At 49.7% G+C, this 23,330-nt stretch overlaps 1 protein-coding gene across 1 annotated transcript in view; it reads right to left on the reverse strand.

Annotated features, from left to right (window-relative positions):
* Positions 1 to 17,044, reverse strand: part of SLC6A2 (solute carrier family 6 member 2) — a 45,862-nt gene extending 28,818 nt beyond the window's left edge. The window contains exons 1-3 of the mRNA XM_004431610.3: positions 16,976 to 17,044; positions 12,300 to 12,627; positions 1,396 to 1,527 (exon numbers count right to left, since the gene is read on the reverse strand). Coding sequence (XP_004431667.2) covers positions 1,396 to 1,527; positions 12,300 to 12,627; positions 16,976 to 17,044 — 529 coding nt within the window. The remainder of the gene's footprint in view (positions 1 to 1,395; positions 1,528 to 12,299; positions 12,628 to 16,975) is intronic.
* Between the last annotated feature and the right edge of the window lie 6,286 nt (positions 17,045 to 23,330).

A 23,330-nucleotide genomic window follows, 5' to 3' on the forward strand; every position in this document is an offset into this window, starting at 1 on the left:
ACAAGCACGCCCTGATCAGACCTTCAGTCCTGTGTGTTCTCTGGGCCCTGTTTTTAACCGCCTGCTTTGTGTGTGCCAATCTCACCTTCCTGAATGTTATCAGAAGCTCCTTTAGGGCTAGTTCTATGGCTTTTGCCTATAGTAGACGTATCTTTTTCCCTACCCGGCATTGCCTTAAGCATTCATAGCATGTGAGGTCTGGATGAGGCTAATCCCCCACTTCCTTGATCTAGCTGTAGGCACATGACTCAGGCCTGGCCAATCAGAGTTCTGTTTCTTCATAGCCACAGTGATTGGTTGATAGATGAGCATATGACCCAAGTCAAACCAATGAGAGTCTTCTCTGGGACCTTTAATGAAGCTATGATGATATAAAGTGTTTTGTTTTGTTTTATCATTGTTAGACTTGGTAGGATTTAATCTCGTTGTTGCTGGTGGCTAGCTTTGCTAACACCTAAGGAGAATATGCCTGTGACCTATGTTAATGCTAAAGAAAACAGACTTGAGATGGAGAGATCAAGAGAGATTCCAGATAACATTATTCAAGCACCTGGATCAACCTGTACCTGAAGTTAGACTGAAACTGCTACATGTCACTGTATCATAAGCCAACAAATTTTTCTTTTATATTAAAGCCACTTTGAGTGGGATTTCTGGAAATTAAACAAAAAAAATCCTAACTAATACACATGTCTTATAAGACTCTTGTACAAGCCTGTATCTATTATAGGACTGAGTACATAGGAGGTCCTCAGGAGACATGTGCCAGCTGAGAAGAGGCTCACAGGAGTCACACTGGCCTTCAATGCCATCTCGGCTTAGGTCTCTAACCAGTGTTTGAGAGACACTAATTCTTTCTCCAGGCCCTTCTCATAGTTGTATAGGGCATTATACAACAAGAGATGGCACTTGCTATGGCCACTTTATCCACATGTGCTCTAAGTCCTGAATGCAAGCAGGCTTCCTCTTATATCCCAGCTGTGATCAATTACTTGTGCCTGTTATATTAAGGACTGTGAGGCAGCTTTCTGGCTGAGCCCCAAAACGTCTGTGATAAATTTATCATGTCTGCCATGGGAACAAGAGAGGAGAGTAGTGGTATGTGTGCTGGGTACTTCTGATAACTTCTATGAGTATTTCCCATATAGGAAACAGCCTCCCTCTGGTCACTCAGGTGTAGAGCCTGGAGTGGAACTCAGGTTTCCAGACTTTCCAAGCCAAAGCTATTCCTCACACACACTAAATGTCCATGTAACTTTGAATGGTGGATGCACTTGACCTTGCCAATACCTGTGAAGCCCACAAGAGAGTTGTTCTACCTCAGATCCCACCTCCGAAGCAGATTCTCCAGGGTCTTTTTGGACAACCTTTGTCTCCCCCAGACCCATTCTTTACCTTTGAAGAATGGGCAGATCTTCCACACCGTGGCTGCCCCCTCCCGGTTGTACTGGCCCAGAGCCAGCTCCATGTAGAACAAGGGCATCCCAGCGATGATGAGGAACAAGGTGTACGGGATCAGGAAGGCACCTGGAGGACACAGAGGCAGAGCGTGACCCTCTAGACCCCTGCCCAGCCTTGAGCCTGCCTCTCAGAAGGCTTGGATCAATGTCTCCCAGAGCCGGAGGGTCCTCATTCACCTGCTCACCTGGCCATTTCTCAAGGGGTGTTTTGTGGTAGGTAAATACAGTTATGCAGAGCAAATAATACAAATAATCATAATAGTTGTAGTAGTAGTAATACTCATAATCATAATAATGAGGTTCTGTGGTCAAATTAGTAAAATCTGGGTTAATCAAAGCTAAATAGGCTTGTTTCTTGCAGGCTTCTCCCAGCGTTCAAGACACAAGCACACACTGTGAAGCACCAGGAGGAGAATGACAGGTGCAGTTTTTACCAAATTCATTTAAACACAGAACCTTTTCTTTCATGAATCATCACTCTGGGGAACGCTAACTGCCCCAAATCCTTCCTTTTATAGGGAAGAAAATTGAGACCAGAGAGAGAGACTGCCCAAAGTCACATATACTAGGTTTCTAATTTTGCTCATAGCTCCATCATTTTAAGGTCACATGGGGCTTTCCCAAACATGATCCCACTAGATTCTTCTCAGTCTCACAACAGCTCACAGACAGAATCAGACAGGGTCCTACTGTCCCTCCGGGGGAAACTGAGGGCAGACAAGGGAGTTGAACTGGTCCTGTCTGTGCTGCTGGTAAGTAACAGAAGCAGGATTCTCATTCAGGTCTTCCAACCTGTTGGGCTCATCCTGTTACAGGCAGCTGAAGGGAGCAAAGAGGCCAGAGGCTCAAGTCTCTGACCAGGGAAGATGCCACCCAGAGCATCGCAGAACGTTGGGGCGTGGGGGCTTGGCAATGGGCAGAAACTAATCCCTGGGTGACTTCCCGGTGGAATGGGACTCGCCTGAGTTGCAGAGACAATTCTCAGTATGCCCGGCAACCCAGGGTGAGCTCAGAGGGCTCTGACACTGCGAGGTGACTCACTGAGATACAAGCCACGTCAGCCCAGGCTGCAAGCGTGACCAGAGCAAAATGCCAAGTCCTCTTCCTGGCGCAGCTGGAGGTGGCCAGGCCAAATCCACCGCCTGCCATTGGCCTTTGGGGAGATGCCGTCACCCTGGAAACCAAACACTCTCTGACCCGCCCACCAAAGCAAAGTGCAGAAACCGGGGAATATTTAACGATGGTAACATTAGGAATATAATATCCCCTACCGTGTTCCAGCACTTTCCATCCAATGTTTCGTTCAATCCTCACAACAATCCTAAAATGCAAAGATGATCACTACCTCTGTTTTACAGATGTGGAAACTGAGGCCCCAAGCTAGCAGAGAGCTGTGGCAGTCACGTGACACCCGGAGTCAAACTCACCCAGCTGCTCAGACTGTCAGTCTCCACTCTCTCCCCAGGGCTTCTCTTAGGAAGCCCAGGGCTCTTAGGGACAAAGCACAAAGTGTTGGCCCCAGTGCTCTGAGACCCAGTCCCTTCTGCGGCAGGAGACGGACCAGCAGGTGGGCAGTAGGGAAGAAACTTCTGAAGTGAGTACCTCCTATGGATCAAGCAGGGTGCTGGACATCTGTGAGCCCATTTACCCTACCCAGAAACCGTCTGAGGTAGCAAGTGCTATATCCATTTTTTAGAGGAAGAAACTGTGGCTTGGAGAAATTAAGTGACTCGACCAAGCTCACTCAGCTGGTGACGGTTCTGAGATTTGGGCCCAGGTCTGCCTGGCTCCAGAGCTTCAGAGCCATTCCCAATGTGTTCTGCAGATTCCAGAACATTCCAGCCTAGATGAAGGTCGTGAGTCTGAATAGAGTCTGGGGGGCGGGTTCTGAAATTAGGGATGTGGGGCCAGATGAGCTACCTAGTCTGTTGGTCATAGGCTGGCCCGATGCTCCAGCCCCTGCTCCAGAAGTCCAGGCTGGACTTCTTTGAAACAGCCACACGCCAACCTCTGTCTTTCCATCCTTATTTCTTGCTTTCAATCTCCACGCTTGTCTCTCTCCCACACAGAGAGGGTTGATCTGGCACCTCACCCCACGTCAGTTCACATTGCTGATAGTAATGGTGGCAGTGATGGTGCTGATGCTGGTGATGCTGATGCAGTTAGGTGGTGGTGATGATGGTAGTGATGCTGGTGACGAGGGTAGGTGATGATGGTGATGATGTTGGTGAAAATAATAAGTATCATCTATTGAGCATCTGTTATATGCCAAGCCACCCACTAAGTTCTTCCATAATTATTCACTTAAAAACCATCTCTGTGAGATAATTTCCACTAACCCCATTTAACAGATGAGGAAATCGAGGCTTAGAAAGGTCAAGTTGCTTGTCTAAACTAGTAAGGATGCAGCTTGGCTTCAAACCCGGATCTGTCTGAGCCCCACTCTGCCTTGTAGCCACTGGCTACTCCCCTTGGGGGCCTGGAGCCAGAGAGGAAGGGAAACAGATGTATGAAACTGTTTAATAGGCCTGGAGACTGAAGTAAGTGGCCCAAGACACCGGGAGAAGGAAAAAGACAGGAGTCAGGGCTCAGATCTTGGCACTGTGGTTTGCCACTGGCAACTCAATGCTCTTTTCTACGACGAAGAGGAAAAGCCACATCAGCCAACTAACCAGGCGTCTCCTGTTGGCCAGTTTCCTCAATCTAAACCTCTGGGTGGCAGCGCCAACAGGTAGGTACATTGCCCAGTCTGAGATTCATCTCCGCCTGTGCTGGCTGGGAGTCCCAGCAACAGGAGAGGCGGGAAGATGATGGGTCTGCACAAGCCCGAGGCTCTTCTCTATGACTGCATTTGATGTGGGCCAGCCAAAGCTTCGGGTGGAAACAGACCAAGAACACGCAAGAATGATGCAACGGCTGAGCATGAATGAAACCAGAGAGCTGCCCAGTGGCCAGTGCCTTCTTCTCAAAGAGGGCATCGACCAGTAAGCCGGCCCACGTCTCCTTGCAGAAAGATCTGGAGGAAGCCAGGGCAGAGCTGAAGAGTCAGACAGGCGTTTCAGGGGTGACAGGTCAGCTGAGGATGCCTCTTACAAACAGCGCCGGAGCAGCTCCTGGGAAACCGAGGCTGGATTGCAAACTTCCTAGAAGTTACTGCCCTGCAAGGCCCATAAGTGCCACATTCCCACAGCCCTGCTGCATCACTCTGTGTGGTGGTGCCAGCTGCAACCAACTCACAGAGAGCCTGAGATCTGAGACCCTCAGGGGCCACACGCCCAGAATCCTGGCTCTGGAATGCTCTGGCCATGCAGGTGCTGGGCTGACAGGGGCAGACCTAGAGAAACGCAGGCAGGGCATACCTCCCAAGGGTCTCAGCTCCTGGGAGTCTCTAGCACATGTACATGTACACAAATGCACACCTAAACATATTCATGCAAAGGTACATGCATACTCCTGCACATCGACACACTCACACAAACACACGAGGAAAAGAATTGTCAACTGTGAAAGGGACTCCGACCAGCAGCCTTTGGATTAATTTAGTAAGGAGAGCATCCCATCACCTCTGGCCCAACACACACTGCCTGATACCCCACCATTACAGAGGAACCCTACTGGTCACAGAGGGCTTCTGGAATTCTCCATGCAAATGCCAAGTTCTCAGGAAAGGAAGCCCAGTGGTCGCTAAGTTCAGAGTGGGGTGTGCTGGAGCAAACCCGGGGCAGATGAGGAGGACCCCAGGAAAGGGGAGGGAAGGCCTGTGGGAGGGGGTCAGCAAGAGGTGCTATGGCCCGGGCCCAGGGGAGAAGTGGGGGGAAATGGAGGGAGTGTGATCAGGGAGGGGCTGCAGGAAGGAGGGGAGGGTCCCTGAGACAGAGCTGGACCAGCTTCCCAGTCTGTTGAGGACAGGATTCCTCCAAGTGAAATCTGGCCACACCCTGATAGATTAAGAAGTGAAGGGCCAGCCCCGTGGCTTAGCAGTTAAGTGCGCGCATTCCACTACTGGTGGCCCGGGTTCCCAGCCCAGGCGCACACGCACGCACCGCTTCTCTGGCCATGCTGAGGCCGCGTCCCACATACAGCAACTAGAAGGATGTGCAACTATGACATACAACTATCTACTGGGGCCTTGGGGAGAAAGGGGTGGGGGGAAGGAGGAGGATGGGCAATAGATGTTAGCTCAGGGCCGGTCTTCCTCCGCAAAAAGAGGAGGATTGGCATGGATGTTAGCTCAGGGCTGATCTTCCTCACAAAAAAAAAGAAGTAGTGAAAACCCACAGAACTGTTCCCCTGGTGCCCACAACTCAGTTACAGGTTGTCACTGCCCGCAGCTTTCACCAGAGTCCAAAGAAACCCTTGGTCAACACCTAGAGTAGCCGGATTTGTCCCTCCTCCGCAAACATCTCAAGGGCATACAGAGAAGCCGAGGACCGACAGTGTGGTTGAAGGTGACCAGGTCCTTCGCAGAGCTCAGCCATGAACGCCTGCTGGAGGCTCGCCAGCACGGAGGACTTTGAGGCAGTCCCTTGGGTAACTCATGTCCCTGTCCCAAGTGAGGCTGGCTACTCCTCCTTGTGACCAAACAAGACTGCTGACCACAAGCAAGTGCAGGGCCATGAATTCCCCCAGGCACCGCCAACCCCATGACCAAAAGGGATCCCGCAGTGTTGCCCAGATCCCCTTCAGGAACGAAAGACTTGTTCTCCAAATGCTGGGACTGCTCAAGCCTCAGCCATCAGCCTTTGGGAGTTGCCTCACCTGAAGAGAGCCACCTCGCCCACAGCCACAGCCCCTTCCCAGGGCAGTCAGCATCCAAGGACGGATCACCGTTGCGGCATGTAGTCTCGGTCCCCTCACCTCAACTCAGGACAAGTCGGGAAGGCCATCCCAGATTCAGAGTTCCCTTGGTCAGCTGAGGCTTTGCTGAACCTGGGAGCCCCACCTCGCCTTCTGGCCAGCGCTCCCCTTCCCCTAAATCCCTCCCACTGCAGCCTTCACCTACTGCCTTCCTTCTGTCCTTCAGAGCCATGAAGAGCAAAACAAATTCATCTTTTCCAAAGCAATTCTTTGTGCTCTATGTGTCAGACATAGGGTCTGCCTCCAGGTCTTTGCCAGTTAAACAGCTGGCTCCCCGTGGCCACTTCTTTAGGGAGACCATCCAGTTCCTATGATAAACCAAGCCCAGATCATTCAAGTTTGTCAACCCACAGAGACTCTCTGCCCGGGGTAGGGTAGCTGAGCCATGTGGTGCCAACTCATGTCTGCTCCTCCCCAAGACTGATCTTCTCCTTGGGGCCTCAATGACCACTGTGGACCCCTGCCCATTGGCCTGAGGGTCCCTGCAACCTCAGCCCAAGTGTGGTCTTGCACCTCTTCACTCTGCCCCCTGCACTTTACCGAGTCCAGCCAAGAGCATCTGTACCCTGTGTACGTCCTGCTGCTCCAAGAGGGGATTCTACATGAAATGGTGAGAGCGGCTTTTTTGGCCCCACAAGGGGTCGCTCCCTCACCTTCCCTTTGGGTCCTGCCAGCTGACCTCTGGACCTTGGCTCTGAGGCCAGGGACCAGCACCAGGGAGAAAACATGCCCACTCCCTGATAGATTAAACTCCACTCCTCTAAGGAGGGCGATGGGGGTGGAATTCAGGGAAATTAGCACTGGGGTCACCCCTCCTCATGTGATAATCCTTCTTCTCTCAATTTTGTAGGGTCTGGACTTGATTTTTATTAATAAAACTGGGCTTCCCATATAGCTCCTTGAAGGTTCTGGTTTCCCACTCCTCCCTCCTGGTCTCTTTAAGAGGAACAAATTAGAGGGTGTTTGGGATGCTCAGAACTACATTATGAAGGGAGATAGGATCCACGAAAAACAAAGTCGGACCTCACCTCCCTCATTTCAGATATAAGACTCCAGTACTAGAATCCAAAATGACATTAACTTTTACGATAGCTACAATAGACTATGAGCCTCTTAAAGGCAGGGACTGACTTGTGCTCATCTCTATATTCCTGGCATATGATGGGCATTCAGTAAATGTTTTTTAGTTAAATAAATGGATCCCAGCAGTGACTCACATGGCAGATGCAGCTAATGAAAGCCCTAGGGCCTTTCTCCACTCCTGCTGTGGCCTAATCCTTACTTAGGCAGTTGGGTTTGGACCGCAGGGCAGAATGTAACATTTATCCCTATGAAACCCCATTTTGTTGGAAACAGCCCCCCTAGATCTTTTTGGCCAGCTCAGACCGATAGGCCAAATCATGCTGGTGACCCCAGATGAAGGTCTCAGCTCCAGCCCCCAGTGAGCACCTCATTCCTGCAAACTTGTCAGCCGGAGGCCCATACCAGCCAGCTGGCTCATGTGCATCTGAGCTGAACAATCAGTGTCAGTCTTGCCAATGGGGTTTAGACAGCCCCCTACAGCCAGGCCAGATGAGAAGGCACCGAGTTTGCAAACTCCTGCCCTCTGTACCAGCCACCACCTCATACCTGGCCTCAAGAACCCAAGATATTTTGGCCAAGAGGGTTCCCAAATGGCTGTGGGTACCTGAGATCCTGAGCTTACTTGAGGAAGGGGGGAACCCCATTTGGGACCCAGAACCACATCTCTCCTGGAACGCCATGCAGGAATGTTAATCCTCATTTTCCGGATGAGGAGACTACAGTGAGACAAGTTAGACTATCAGACTGTGGAGCAAAGCCCAGCTCTTGATTCTTGATGCCCCAGGCCCAAGCGTGACGACTTTCCAGCCTTATTTCCCTTCATCAATGTCCTCTTAGAATCAATTCTGCTCCCTCCAAAACTAGGACCCCGCCCTACTTGCTGGATCTATCCCATAGTTAAAAATCATTGAACAATCACAATAATAGTAACAATTCCATTTATGAGCTCCTTCTATGTGCCAGATACTGGGGTACTGTGCACATCTTATCTCTAACGTCTTATCACCCCACAGGAAGGTGCAGTTATTCTCCTTTTCTGCACAAGGAAACTGAGGACCAGAGAGTGACTTGTCCAAGGCCACATTTCCTGGAAATATCAGGCTCAGATTCAAACCCGGGTCTGCCTGAACCTAAAGGCTATGTCTCTGACAGCTCAGAGCTGTCAGAAGGACAGGTCTCAAACAGAAGCAGCCATTTGCAAAGGATAATTCACGGTGGCCTTTGCCCTGGCAGGGAGGCAGACATTGGGACCCAGTTGATCTGCACAATCCTCCCCAGGGACCAGCACAGGCCAGGCTCCATATCAACAGGTGCAGAGGGAGAATCCAGAAGCCTGGAAATAGCCCCCCTGCCAGGCACCGCTTCCCTTGTTGAGAAGGTTGTGAACAAAGGCCTGGAATTTCCGAGAGTGGCTTTCCCCACCGGAAGCCTCCTGCACCCACGAATCCCAGCAGCTAGCCTACAGGAAGATGTTCAGACAGGCTGATCTTTCCCAGTAGTTCATTCAGAAAATATTAGCCTGGGGCCTGAATGATTGGCACCTTTATCATTTCAAAACATCCTCCAGTCTGGGCCAGCATGAACAGCTGGACTTGGAGGTTATCGTGTTAACACTGGCACCAGAAATGCATACAGGCTGTTAAACAGCAGGATGGGTGAGTCTTGGCTTGGGTGCAATGCTGAGCCAGGGCATTGCAGAGGGATGGATCTTGGGGGTCATCTGAGCTCCCCACCAGCTGTAGCAGGGAACGTGGGATCAGAGATCAGCTGGGATTCAAACTCACGTCTTTTGGCTGCTTCTACCCTTACAGGATACCTTGCAACTGCCAGCCTGCTTGCCCATCTCGGTGGCTGACTTCAGAATTACTGGATGAGAATTGGTCCACAAGAAGCAAGCAGCCAGGAGGTTTCAGCAGAGACAAAGCCCAGAAGGGCCAGCTGAGCATCCCCAGAGAGGCGAGGCATAAGTTATACAAGGAGTTGCCTCAGACTCTGAGATGGGGGCTGCTCTTCTCCGTTGGGCCGACCACGGACATCCCAGCCAGGAATGGAAATTCACTGGTATAACATCCCCACCCAGTAGCCTGGCATTCAAGGTCTCCACGGCCCAGCCCCAACATGCCTCTCCACCCTTATCTCTCCCAGCTTGCCCTTCAGCCAGCCTGCACTCCTAGTCTCTGAGATAATCCATATGCATTCTTGCCCAACTAGAATACCTCCTCCCCTCACGATTCTTGTCCACGCCTCTCCCATCCCAAGGAGCTGAGCTCCAACCACAGCCCACCTCCTCTGCGTCTTTCCTAAGCAGCCCCTCCAAGGCCTTGAGAGCACTTGTCACTCTCACATCCATTTCACACCTTATCATGAAGAAGGTAATAAGAAACAGCTGCTACCTATACTAAGGCCATACTCCACGCCAGGTTCTTCACAGGCATTATCGCTCTGAGTCCTCACACTATCCCTCCGAGCTGAACACCATTACAGTCATGCATCCCTTAACAACAGGACGCGTTCTGAGAAATGTGTCATTAGGGGGTTTTGTCACTGTGTGAACATCATAGAGTGTACCTACACAAACCTAGACGGTGCGGCCTACTACACACCTAAGCCTTTTGCTACCAGTCTCGTGGGACCACCATCGTATACATGGTCCGTCATTGACCGAAACATCGTAATGTGGTGCCTGACTGTATTTCCGTTTGACAGACAAGGAAACTGAGGCTTGGAGAGTGGCTCAAAGTCACACAGCTAGAAGTTAGAATCCAGGATGCCACAGACAAAGCTCCTAACTTCTAGGCTGCCAGCCGCACCCCCAACCAGCGCATGCTGCCTCACTGGGTTAGTTACTGCAAGGGCGTCCTGATGTTTCTGGATAGGTATTAGGTCTTTGAGGGCTTGGACCACTTCATTAATTTATTCATTCAATGGAAGTTTGTTGGACACCTTCTACCACATTCCTAGGATCTAGGTCTTATCTTGAGCATTAGAAATACAGGGATGAAAAAGCCATAGCCTGTGCCCTCAATGTGCCCAGGCCTGTATGGGACACAGAGCTGCAAAGAGACAAATGACCAAACAACTGGGGATGGGTGACGTGCAGGGCTAGCAAGCTTCCAGCCGACTTCATCTAAAAATTGGAACCTGTGACAAATTTGGTCCATTTTGTGCCCTAGGCACCTGGTACGTCACCTTGCATACAGCAGGCGCTCTCTGTCTGTGCTGGTGACAACCGCCAAGCGAAAATACAGTGTCAGTGAAAGCTGCAGAACATCCATCTAGCTGATATGTCCAACTGGCCATCTGGGGTGCTTTTAGTTTAAATGAACACTTATAACAATGGAAATCATGTGTAGCAGTGTGACAATGAAGCCCTTAGGTGGCTAAATCTCCTGGCAAGCAGACATCATAGTTAATACATCTAGGCGACCCCCACAGAGCCTAGTACCGTGCCTCATGCCGGGAGGAACCGATCAATATTGCTGATTAACGATAGAGCCTTCCTCTGTCTAGGGACACGCAGTCTCAGACGGTCACCAAGGACATGCTGGATGGTGTGTCCTAGGGTCTCTCAGTCTGTCTTTCATTCATCATCTCCCTGCCTGCTAAAAATACAGAGAATCTGCATGTCCTCCCTCCTTGGGTCCAAAGGGTCAGAATGCTTAAACCTGACCAGAAACTCTCGAGAAGCTGCAGCAGCCCAATGTGGAAAAGTTTCACCTCTGGGTCATCTGCTTCCCATTTCTCACCCAAAGCAAGTGTCCAGAGTACACACTGAAGGAAGCAGCTGGGTCCAAGACCCTATGCGATAAGGTCATGAGCTTTCCCTTTACCCAGCTCCAAACCCTCGTCCTGCCTCCCTCTGAGCCCCTGGAGTCCTGGGCCAGAGCTACTGCCAGGCAGAATGGCCCAGTGGATAGAGAGAGGTTTCCAGAGCTGGGCCCCCTTTCTCTAACTTCGTCCTCTGGGTCGTTTTCCCTGCTCTCTGCAGGGCACCCCTGAGCTCATCCAAGCAAAGGGGCAGGATTAGGATGGTTTGGACACTCCAGCAGAAAAGGCCCTCAGGAAGGAGCTAGAGCCTTAGGACCCCATATCCTTCCCCCTAGCCTGCTCCCCCCAGGGCTCTGCCCCCTGACTGGGCTGTAGTTGATCTCTAAGCTCTCAGCCTAGGCAGGTGCGTACTCTGTCACCCGGCAGAGGGAAGGGGAGAGAGCCTGGCTACTCCACTGGAGTCTTCTCCAGGCCCCCCTCCCATTCCACCCTGCAATGCCTCCAGGACCCCAGGAGATGGAGGCTTCATCCCAGTCACCCAGGCCTCCTGCTTCAAGGACCAGGCCAGCTTTTGGCACTACTGACACCATCCCACCAAGGCTGTGTACTCTGAACCCTCCAGCAAATCAACCACCAACCTAAGAGTGGAGTTCTCTCCAACACTAGCTTTCCTTTATGTGTCTCTGTTCCAGAGTCTCTGTCCCCAAGAGTGCAGGCCCTCCCAAACGCCTTCAGGGAACTCAAGTCCTCTATCAGGCTCAGAGTGCTGGATTTAAGGTCACCACCCCTGGTTGTCATATGTTGTGCACTTACAGTGCCCCTTCAAGAGCTCTCCAAATCTCCACCTCCCTTCCTGTGGCCCATCAAAGGGCAGGGTTCCTCACCCAACTTGGTGCCTCAGATTCGGTCCTTCCACCTGTGCATCCATCACTGTCCAAGGTCGTGCCTTGATTTCCCTCTTCCACCGCGGACTCCAATCCTTTCCCGTGAGCCCTGTCCAGTCCCTTCCTTTGCCCCAGACATGCCATGCGCTTCCTCTTCTCCTCCCGCGTGCATCCCAGCTGCTCTCCCCACCACTGCTGCAGACAGGTACCCTCCCAAGTCCACACCCCCAGCCCATAGGGGGCTCACCGCCGCCGTTCTTGTAGCAGAGGTAGGGGAAGCGCCACACGTTGGCCAGGTCTACCGCGAAGCCGACCACCGACAGCAGGAAGTCGATTTTCTTGCCCCAGGTCTCCCGGGGCTGCTCGTCGCCGCCGCGGGACGCCAGGAGGCACTGGACACCATTGCGCTCTTTCACCACTAACAGGTCCGCGGTTTTGCGCGCCCGCAGGGGCTGCGCGGGCCCCGGGTCCGCCCCGCTGTTCTCAGGCTGCACCTGCGAGTTCATCCGCGCCAGAAGCATGGGTGCGGCTGGCAAGAGGGACGTCAGCTGTACTGGGAGCACGCCGAGGCTCTGCTTGGATAAAAGGAAAAGATGTGGTCACTGGGCCATTCCGCCCTGCTTGCGCCTCCCGAGACCTCCCGGGAGCGCCAGGGACACAGTGGTCAACGCGCGCTGAGCCGACGCAGGGATCCCAGAAAAGGGCGCGCGTCTGTCGGAAAAATTTGGAAACAGAGGTAGCGGCGCGCCGGACTGAGACGGAACTTAGAGATGGAGACCGCCTCTGCCAGCCCTGTGGATCTGGCTTGGGACCCCGCAGCGCTTCCCTCATTCGCCCGCTCCCTCTCGCCCCCAAACGGCGGGGTTTGGACATGCCGAGGCTGAGGTTTGAGGGCAGTGACCCTGCCCGGTGCAGCTTGCTGCGCCCTCCCCCCGGTTCGGGTCCACGCCACTTCCAACAGCCCCAGGAGCCTCCCCGGACACTTACACCTCTGCACTTCAGACTCGCTGGCACTCTAGCTCTGTGCGTCTCAGCCTGGGCCTCCCCAGCACACCTAGCCCGGTCCCGCGCGCAGGGCGCACTCACGTGTCCGGCAGCGACGGGATCCCGGGTGCCTGCCCCGGACCCGCCTCGCCTCCACAGGCTGTGGGGCGCGGGCTGGAGCTGGGCTCCGCCGCGTGGCGCTCGGGCGCGGCCCGAGGAGCGTTGCAGGGGCTGGGCGGCCGGCGGGGCGCGCGCTGGCTGGTTCTGGCCGTGCCGGGCGGGGGCCGGTCTGGTAATGTAGCCTGCGCCCCAGGTAACGCGCCGATTGCATTAACCCAGCGCTGGGCCCGCTCCGTCTGGAGCCTGTTAGCGCTAATGGAGACTGACAGCGCGGCTGGGGATGGGCAGGGGCGGAGGCGCGGCGCGGGACCTGGGCGCCCATTCCCTTTCCCGGGGGCACCAGGCTCTGACCTCCGACCACGGGAAGAGAGCGGGACTCCCAGAACTAGGGTCTGAGTCGCTTCCGAGAGGGGGCTCCGGAAAACACTGGGGAGAGCAAATGACTAGGTTCGTACCAGCTCTGTCATCCGCGGCGGTCCACTTAAACTACCCTGCCAGAACTTCTCCGACTACAAAATGGGAATGTTCTGCTCAGTACCGAGGACGGCAAACTGATGCTGGCGGGCCTTTGGGCTGGTTCTGTTTGGCTGGCTCTAGGTTGGAAGGTCACTACCCAGCACTTACTCCTAGGTCTCTGTTATGGGCAGGCCAGCAAGGCATTTGAGATTGTGACCCCTGTTCTGTGAGGCTGAGAACTGCAATTCATTCATTCATTCACTCCTTCACTCATTTGTTCCTACACATGCCTGCTATGTGCCAGGCACTGTTCTAGGCTCTCAGGGTACATTAGTTGACAACTTACTCAAAAATCCAAGACATGAAGGAGTTTACATCCTGTCAGGGGGAAACAGGAGAAAACAAGAAACGTAATAAATAAATACCTTATCTGGTATGTGAGAAGGTGATATGTGCCTCCGGGGAAAGGAGAGCGTGGAAAGGGAACGAGGAGCACTGTGTGCAGGGAGGGTGGGCCTGCAGTCTGGTCAGAGCATTTGAGAAGGTGACACTTGACCAAGTAAAGGAGTGAGCCATTTGGACCTGGTATTCATTCATTCATTCACTCGTTTATCTATTGACTAATTTATTCATTCATCAAACAGCTGCTGATCATCTGCTGTATGCCTGAACAGTGCCAGCTAGCGGAGCTATGGAGATAGTTCCTAACAGTCCAGTGTGTAAAGAGTCTATCAGAACCCAACGTGGTCAGGATTGGTTATGACCACAGGGGTGTGGAAATTGGGTGGTGCTGAATCAGCCAATAAGGGGTGGGCTGGTGATCCAGGAAGGCTTCGCAGAGGTGACAACACTTAAGCAAGATCGGTAGGAGTTTTGATAAGTCCCGGCACTCTGACCTTTCTGTTCTTTAAACATTCCAAGCTCAAACCCACCCCAGGACCTTTCTACTTGCTGCCTCCTCTGCCTGAGTTGTTCAGATCTCAGTTCAATGGTCCCTTCCTGACCACTCAAATCTAAAATACAACCCACTCTCTATCACATCACTCTATTTTATTCCCTTCATTATATCACTATCCAAATTTATTTATTTGTTTGTTTATTATATGTCTCCTCTTGGGTGACATATGAGCTTCATGAGGACAGGGACCTTGCGTGTCCTCCACATCACTGTATTCCTAGCAGAAACATACTAGGGCATCGATTGGTATGTAAAGAGGATTAATGAATGGTGGTGCATGGGGGTGTTTAGAGCATTTTCACCAAGAGGGACCAGCATGACAAATGTCCTCTGTGAAGGATGCAGAGAAGAGAGGAAGGAAAAACTAGTGGAGTGGTGGGTCTGCCCTGGCCTTCAGGGGCTGATGATTGGCGGCAGAAGGTCAGGGAAAGGATTGAGCATAGGTTTCAGGAGGAGACCCTGGAGCCACAGATTCCCATCCATCAAGGATGCTAATCTCTCACCCATGGACTATCTTGACAAGCCCATGAGGAAAGCAGGAATGGAATCATCTTTCCATTTTTCAGGTCAGGAAACTGGCTCTGAGGATTCAAGGCACCTCTCTAGGGTCCCAGGGGTTGGAAGTGACAAAGTTGATATGAGAAGCCAGGTCTCCTGACTCCCAGCCCCTGTCCCCTCCACGAATTTCTGGATGGAGACACTCAGAATCTCCCACGTGATCGTGTTCCTCTCCTCTCCTCTGCCTCATGCCCCATCAACTGGTCCTGAGACTCGCATGTCTAAACACCCTGTGAAGCCCTAGCATTCACACCGCTTCAGCATCCAAATCAAGGATCCCCATCACCTTTCCCTGCAACAGCCTCCTAGCTGATCAGCCCACATCCAGTATCTTTCCAGCCACATGATATTCACCAGCTGTCAGAGCTCTTTCAAAAACTCAAGTCTGATCACCTTACTCTTCTGCCTAAAACTCCTCTGAGAGACAACAACACATCAACGTGATTTAATTAACCCTGGATTTGAGGTAATTTTATTTTCTTCTTTATGCTTCTCTTTATCTGCCAACTTTTCTGCAATGAGTATTTGATACTTACACAATCAGAAAAAGATAACCCATGATTTCTTAAAATCATTCAATCTTTCCAAGATAATATCTAAACACCTTCAACAGTGCAGACAAGATTCTGCCTGTCTATTTAACCACGTCTCTTGCCATTCTAATTCTGCCCTCATTCTCCCTACAAACACTTTACCACCACCAAAATATGCTTTATTCTGTAGCAACATCGGAGATACTCGACTACTAGTGGTTCCCTGGACACCTTGTGCCTTTTTACATCTCTAGATTTTTAAATATGCTGTTTCCATCTTCCTCTTGTCTACCTGGAGAACTCCTATTCATCCTTCAAAACCTCAGATGTCACTCTACTGTAAAGCCATCTCTGATAACCGCCTCCATGTTTAGTACAGTTACCTGTGTGACTTCCCTGCCAGGGACAAGGACAGAGCCTGATGCATCCTGTTACATAGCTTGTGTTCCAGAAATGTGTACAAAACAGAACTAGAAGAGATCTCAATCGTTGGTTGCATTTGATGTCTTTTGTTGGGGTTGTTTATATCAGATTCCTCCAGAAGCAGAACCTGAAACTAAGACTTGAATTCCAGTCATTTATTTCGGTGGCGATCCCTGGAAGCACTGATAGAGGAGTGGGAAGTGGGACAGGAAAGGGAAGGAAACCAATAGAGGGACATTAAGAAGCAGTTGCAGCTACGGGCACCTGGTGTTCAGTCCTGCTAGGGACCTCTGGCAGACTGCATAGAGCATGCCTCTGTTGTCTCACTCCCAGGCAGGGAGGCTGGAGTATTTACCCATTAAGGCTGCCCCCAGGGTGCTAACTTCCCAGCATTTCCAGCCTGCCTGGTGTGTGGGCTGAGCATCCTCCTGTAGCTAGAAAATGCTTCCAGCAGAGTCTCAGGTACTGGCAGTAGGAAGCTGGTAAGTCAGGTCTGTGTTGGCAGAAACAGTGAATGACGAGGGGGGTGGGTGGGGCACTGGAAGTGTTTACTAGAGGGATGGAGGGAGGCACACCCCCACACACCATACACACATACACACCATCAGAGGGCCAATCAGCAAGTCCTGAAAGTCCCACCTGGTGTTTTCAGAGACTTCTGGGAGACAGTAGTGAGGACACCAGGCTGGGGCTGGGCTGAAGTGGAAGGCGTCTCTCTCCGTCTCTGGCCCAGACTTCCTGCCTACAGCTCCAAGAGCCATGGGGCCATGTGGCTTCTCTCTGTGCCCTGCACCCTGCCCCTCCAGGTGGCCTGAGGGCAAATGGGTAGGCAGGCTGCTGGAGCATTATCAGAGCTAACGTGATCTCTGGGGAGGCGTCACTTCCACTTACCATGGCACTTGGTGACAGAGGCCATGGGCATAAGGCAATGGCTGGTGCTGTCAGTCCAGCTCTGGCCATCTCCCTGCAGACGCCAAGACCCTGACACACAAAGGCTGGGCTGGAGGACATTTGGAATCCAAGGGGCTGAATCCTGGAATTGTCCTGAGTATGCTATCAGAACTTGCACCTCCATTGCACTGATGGGGTAACTAAGGCCAGAGCGGAGGAGGGGTTTGCCTGTATCTTGTTTCCTTCCTTTCTCTTCTTTCTTTCTCTATCATTATTCCTTCATTGCTTCCTTTCTTCCTTCCTTTCTATTTTGTTTGTTTGTTTGTTTGTTTTGGATCAGGAAGCATTAGACCTATGTCTCCTTGCAGCTGACCTGCCCTGGGTCATTGGTCATTGGTATAAGCTATCCTGCATTTACAAATAGCATACAAGTCCCCTCAGTAAAAGAGCCCCATGAGCTGAAATGTCTCCTTTAGGGCACCTCCCACTGAAGCCCCCTGAGGGTCCTTGAGGCTTGCAACCCACCCAGATGTGGCTCAGTCCTTAGACTCTTCTCTACCAAGATCCTACCCCAACTGACCACATCTAGGCACTCGCATTAAAGAGCATCTATGCATCATTGACATCTACATTTGCATCCTCTGCTAGGATCCAACTGCAGCCTGGACATCTCTACATAGGTGATAAATAAATGGCACCTGGAAGTCATCATGTCTAAAAGAATTCTTGACCTCTCCTTCCTGACCTGCCCGCAAACCCGCTCCTCCACAATCTCCCGCATTCCAGCTGATGGCATCTTCTTCCTTCCAGTTTCCCAAGCCAAAAACCTTGGAGTAGACCGTGACTCCTCTTTCTCGTACTCCCACATCCAATCCTACTGCAAACTCTATTGGCTCCGAATCATATCACATCTCCCCACCTCACAGTGCCTGCCCTGTTTCAGCCCACGCCATCTCTCACCTGGATCACTGTGGCAGCCTCTGAATGGCCTCCCTCATTTCTCTCCTTGCTCCCTGAAGTTTAAGCTCTACAGGGGTGCCAGAAAGACCTTTTGGAAATAAGTTAAGATCCTATCCCTCTTTCTCTCCAGTGGTGCCCATCTCATTCCAAATAAAATCTGAAGTCCTTCCATGGGTGTACATGGATTAAATGAGTAAATGCATACTTTTATGAACTTGCCAGTGCAAGACCAGCCAAGGCTTGCAGCCCCCATGGGATAGCAGATCGGGCAGGGACAGGGTGCTGGGGGAGAAGAGAAGAGAGAGAGTCAGCACCCTGGGTCCTGACTCCCACTCTGCTGCTTTTGAGCTTTGCAGCAATGGTCAAGTCCATCAGCAAGATGGGGATGGACCATTGGAAGAAGAAAGACAGAAGTCAGGAGAGGAGCTGAGGAGAGAGAAGGAAAGGAGGAGTTCAAGGCAAAGGGACTCAGTCTCCTAGGAGGAAAGGAGGATCTCCCTCCTCTGCGTGAGCCCCCAGATACATCCTTTGGCCTTCAGGTGGTCACGTGAGTTATGGTGACAGGTGACTCACAGATGGTTCATGTCCATCTCCAGGGCGGAGGAGGGTTGTTGTCAGCTGACAGGGATGAGCCATAATCAGGCTGGCACAAGGGCTCTGTCCATCCGGGGAATTTCAGAGCAAGCCGAGACCTTAGACATGCCCAGATGCACTCTGTTAGAAGACCAGGCATCTGAAGAAACTTGCACTATCCCACAAGCATGCACATCCATGCAGCATTTTTAAATTTAGTGTGAAATTTATCATACATAAGAAAAAATATATAAACATATATGAACAGTCTACGGTTTAAATAATATCAGTGATATGAATGTACAAGAACCATCTCCCCCTAGGATAAGAAATAGAGCATTTCCAATCCCCTACAGGCCCGTGTGCCCCTCCCTCAGCATATCCCCTCACTCCTCTCCCCCAGTGCAAGGTAACCACTGTCCTGAATACAGCAAATAATCATTTCTTTCTTTTTCTTTACAGTATGACGTCTTATGAATCTATACCTAACAATACATTGTTTAGTTTTGTCCTTCTTTGAACTTTATAGAAAAGGAATCACACTACAGATATTGTTCTTTGACTAAATACCATAACATAATATAATAATTCTTTGGCTGAATATAATATTTTTGAGATTCATCCATGATGATGGAGGTAGCTCTAGTTCACTCATTTTCGTTGTTGTATGTATTTATTCTATTGCATGAATAATAATAGTTCACTTATTCATTCAACTGTTGAAGAACATTTGGATTGTTTCCAGGTTTTTATACCTCGAGCAACATTGCCTATAAATTTTTTTATAGACACCACCTATGCACATGTGCTAGAGATTCTCTAGGCTCTATACTTAGGAAGGAATTGCTGGTTTGTAGGATACGTGTTTATTCAGCTTTATCAAGTAATGGGAAATTATTTTCTAAAGTGATTGTACCAACCGAAATTTTAGCAATGTTATTTCTTTACTTCCAATTTCTTCACATCCTCACCAACCATTGGTAGTATCCAGGCTTTTAATTTTTGCCAATCTTTTAGCTATGGTTTTAATGTTCATTTCCCTGACTTCTAATGATGTGGAGCATCTTTTCACATACATATGGGCCATTTGTGTTTCTTTTTCTTCTGTGCAATGATCACATGTATTTTGTGCAATTTTCTACTGGCTTGTTTATCTTTTTCTTATTGATTGACAGTAATTCTTAATATAGTCTGGGTATGAATCTTTGTCAGTTATGTTGCAAACATCTTTTCTTGGTTATGTTATGTCTTTTTTTTCTATGTGGCTATTTTGATAGAGGTTATTAATTTTAATGTAATATAACGTAGCAATCTTTTCTTTTGGTTTATGTATTTATGTTTAGTTTAAGAAATCCTTCCCTATCTGATATTTTCCTAAATATATTTTAAAATTTGACAGTTTTGCCCTTAATATTTATATCTTTAACGCACATGGAGTTGATTTTGTGTAGGGTGTGAGGTAGGGATTCCACTTCATTATTCTCCATATGAATAACAAATCACAGTGGCCCATTCATTATGTAGTTACCTCTTTTCTACTCTGATTGGCAGAGAATGCTGTATCACAAACCAAGTTTCCTTATATGTTTGGGTGTGTTTCTGGGCTCTTCATTTCTGCTCCGTTGGTCTGTTTGTCTGTGCCCAAGCAATACCACATTGTCTTAAATAACATTGCTTTATAAGTACAAACATTCAGTTATGAGATGAACACATTCTAGGGATCTAAAGTGGCTGTAGTTAACAATACTGTATCATATACTTGAAATTTGCTAAGAGAGTAGCTCTTCAGTGTTCTAACCACATGTACAGAAAAAGGTAACTATGAAGTGATGGATGTGTTAATTAACTTAATTATGGTAATCATGTTATAATGTATACATATACCAATTCATCACGTTATACACCCGAAATATATATCATTTTGTTTGTCAATTGTACCTCAATAAAGCTGGGAAAACAAACAAACAAACAACATTGCTTTCTAAGTTTTTCTATCTGGTGGGGCAAGACTCTCCTGTTCTTTTTCTTTGTAAATGTCTTGGCAATGTTCTTCCCTACAAATTTCAGAATCAGCTTGCTGAGTTCCATGAAAAATCCCTTTGGAATTTCAACATTGAATCTATAGATCAGTTTGGAGATAATTGACCTTTTTACAGTATTCAGTCTCCCTATCCAAGGAGACAGTCCGTATCTCTGTGTCTTTGTCTTCTTTAATGTACACAGCATTTTAAATAGAGTTTTAGGGGATTTTCAGATTCCTGCGTGAAATCTGTCTCAGAGTTCCTTAAAATTACTGCTCGCTAGTCTCTGTGCTCTTTTTTTTTTTTTCCCTCAGGAAAACTTCCCAATGGCTTCACCAGTAGTACATATAAACCCAAGTGATTCTTAGCTACCTTCCCACGCTCTTCCTGCTTGTCTCACTAGCCCTCTGAAACTTGCCAAGTTAAGCTTCTTCTACAGCCTAGAGAGGCAGAATGGTGGAGCGGCCAAAAGCATGGATTTAGGAGCCACATTGCCTGAATTTTAATCCCAGCTCCATCACTTACTATCTGTGAAATTTTGGTCAAGCTCTCCTACTTCTCTGCGTCTCAGTTTCCTCATCTGTGAAATGGGTAAGGTGGTGATGCTAACAGTACTTACCTCATAGAATTGTTGAGGAGATTAAAGGAACAAATACATGTGAAGAACCTAGAACAGTTCCTGACATAGCAGACATGTTACTTCTTCTTGTTGTTTCAAAAAGTTTAATTTCTGTATGGCTATGGAAGGGCAGGGATCGTCTCCAGAATTTTAAGTTAGCTTTATCTGACTTCAAATTCAAAGACTGGGATGAAATAGCAAATATGGGTTAGTATGATAATTAAGAGTGTGGAATTGGAATTAAAAAAAAAAAAAAACTGGGTTCAAAGCCTGGCTTCAGCATTTACCCGCTGGGTGATCTTTGGCTTCTGAGCCTCAGTTTTCCCACCTATAAAATGGGGATAAAAACACCTGTTAATAATCAGTGGAAGGACCTTGGCAACACTACAGGTAGGGACCATGTTTCAAGTCTCCGAGATGCAGTCATGTCCTCGAAGTTCGCTTCATGGCCTTTTGCCTCTTTGCCACTTTCCCAGCTTACACTAGTCTAGCAGACTGTTCAGAGTGCAGATTCCTGGGCCCTACCTCAGAAATTTGGATTCAGTGACTCTGCAGTGGGAACCAGGAATCTGTATGTTTATGGCATATTTAATTCCTGTTTAAGTAAAATAACTCCGGTACATATCAGTGATACGTGTTTCGTAAACACGGTCCCAGGGTGAGAGTGGCCAGAGCGATTTACACTTGCTTTGCCCAACTTGAGTATGTTCTTTCCCTGGCACTGGTGCTTCCTCCTTTTGCTCTGGCCACACTTAGCGAAAAACACACAGCCACTTCCTGGCTGAGCTGTCTTTTCCCTGGGAGATGGAAACGGGTGCCCTCTAGGGCACGGAAGGGAGAAAAGCTGCTTCATGCTCATTGTCTGGGGGACAGTCCTGGAAGTACCAGGAGCAGCCATAAAACCCCAGAACAGGTGCGTGGGATGGGCGAGCGGATGGAGATGGGACTGCTTCCTCATCAGGGTGTCAGTCATGAGGCATCAGCACGGGGTTGTCCGCAATGAAGCCAAGGCCTCGGGGATGCTGTCCCCAGTCTGGGCTGCTCCTGCTCTGCCCTCGTGCCCAGGAAGCTCAATCTAATAAGCCTCTTGGTGATGGCAGAGCAGGCAGCTGTCCACACTCTGTGCACCACACACGGAGAATGCCTGCCCGACGCACATCCTTGCAAAGCCTGCCTCGCCCTCCTCCTGTACCCTTGGACCCCAAGGTGAAAGCTGAGTGGTCTTAGGGCAAGGACAGAGAACTCGAGAGCAGGGCTCAGGTGATGATTTTCTGCCCTCTTTATGGTAAACACCATCACCTCCCCCTCCTAGATTCTTAGGGCCCCAGACCCCTTGGCCTCCTTAATGTGACAAGCAGACATAGTGGCTCTCAACTTTCATACTAACTGCTTGAGGCTTAAAATCCTGGCTCTGTCACTTACCAGCTGTGTCACCTTGGGCTGATGTGCACCTCAGTTTTCTCTTCTATAAAATGGGGCTCATCATAATATCTGTCTTCTAGGGTAGTTGTAAGACCTAAATGCATCATGACTGTGAACTCTTCAGCAGTGTTTGGCACATACTAAATACACACTAGGTATTTGCTGTATATTTGATAGTCCTTCCATTCATTGAGCATATACTTGTTCTAGATTCTATGCTAAGTATTATTTAATATAATACTCACTACTATTATCCCATTTTACAGATTAAAGAATTAATGCTGAAAGTGGTTAAATGTCTTGCCCAGGGTCGCACGGCTAGGATGGGACAGAGAGTGGGATTTGAACCCAGGTTTAGGCTGGATCCAGGGCACATGCTCTCAACCACTGTTCTATCCTGATGGCCCAGTGGCTCCCTGTTTGGTCCCCATCCTCTTCATTCTTATCACCCTCTCACTTCCCTCCTCCACACTCTAGCTCTCCATTCTCAGCAGGGCCCCTCACCCTTTGTGGCTGGGAACCCGGAGGCTGTGGCTGATGCATTTCTGAACCCCAGCATTGTCTGTGGTAGCCACTGTCTTCTCTGGCCCTTTCTCCTTGGAGCTGGAGTCCTTCTATCTCCAAGGCTCACCTCCTCCCACCCCAATCCGTTACACCCACACTGCCCACCACCTCTGGGACCTGCCCCAAATACCACCATGCTTCTCTTCTATTTTTCTTCTCTCCTTCCCTCCATCCTACCCACCTGTCCAGGTCATCT

This window comes from Ceratotherium simum, chromosome 30 (assembly GCF_057802395.1).
Source record: "Ceratotherium simum simum isolate JZ-2026a chromosome 30, ASM5780239v1, whole genome shotgun sequence".
Taxonomy (NCBI): Eukaryota; Metazoa; Chordata; class Mammalia; order Perissodactyla; family Rhinocerotidae; genus Ceratotherium; species Ceratotherium simum.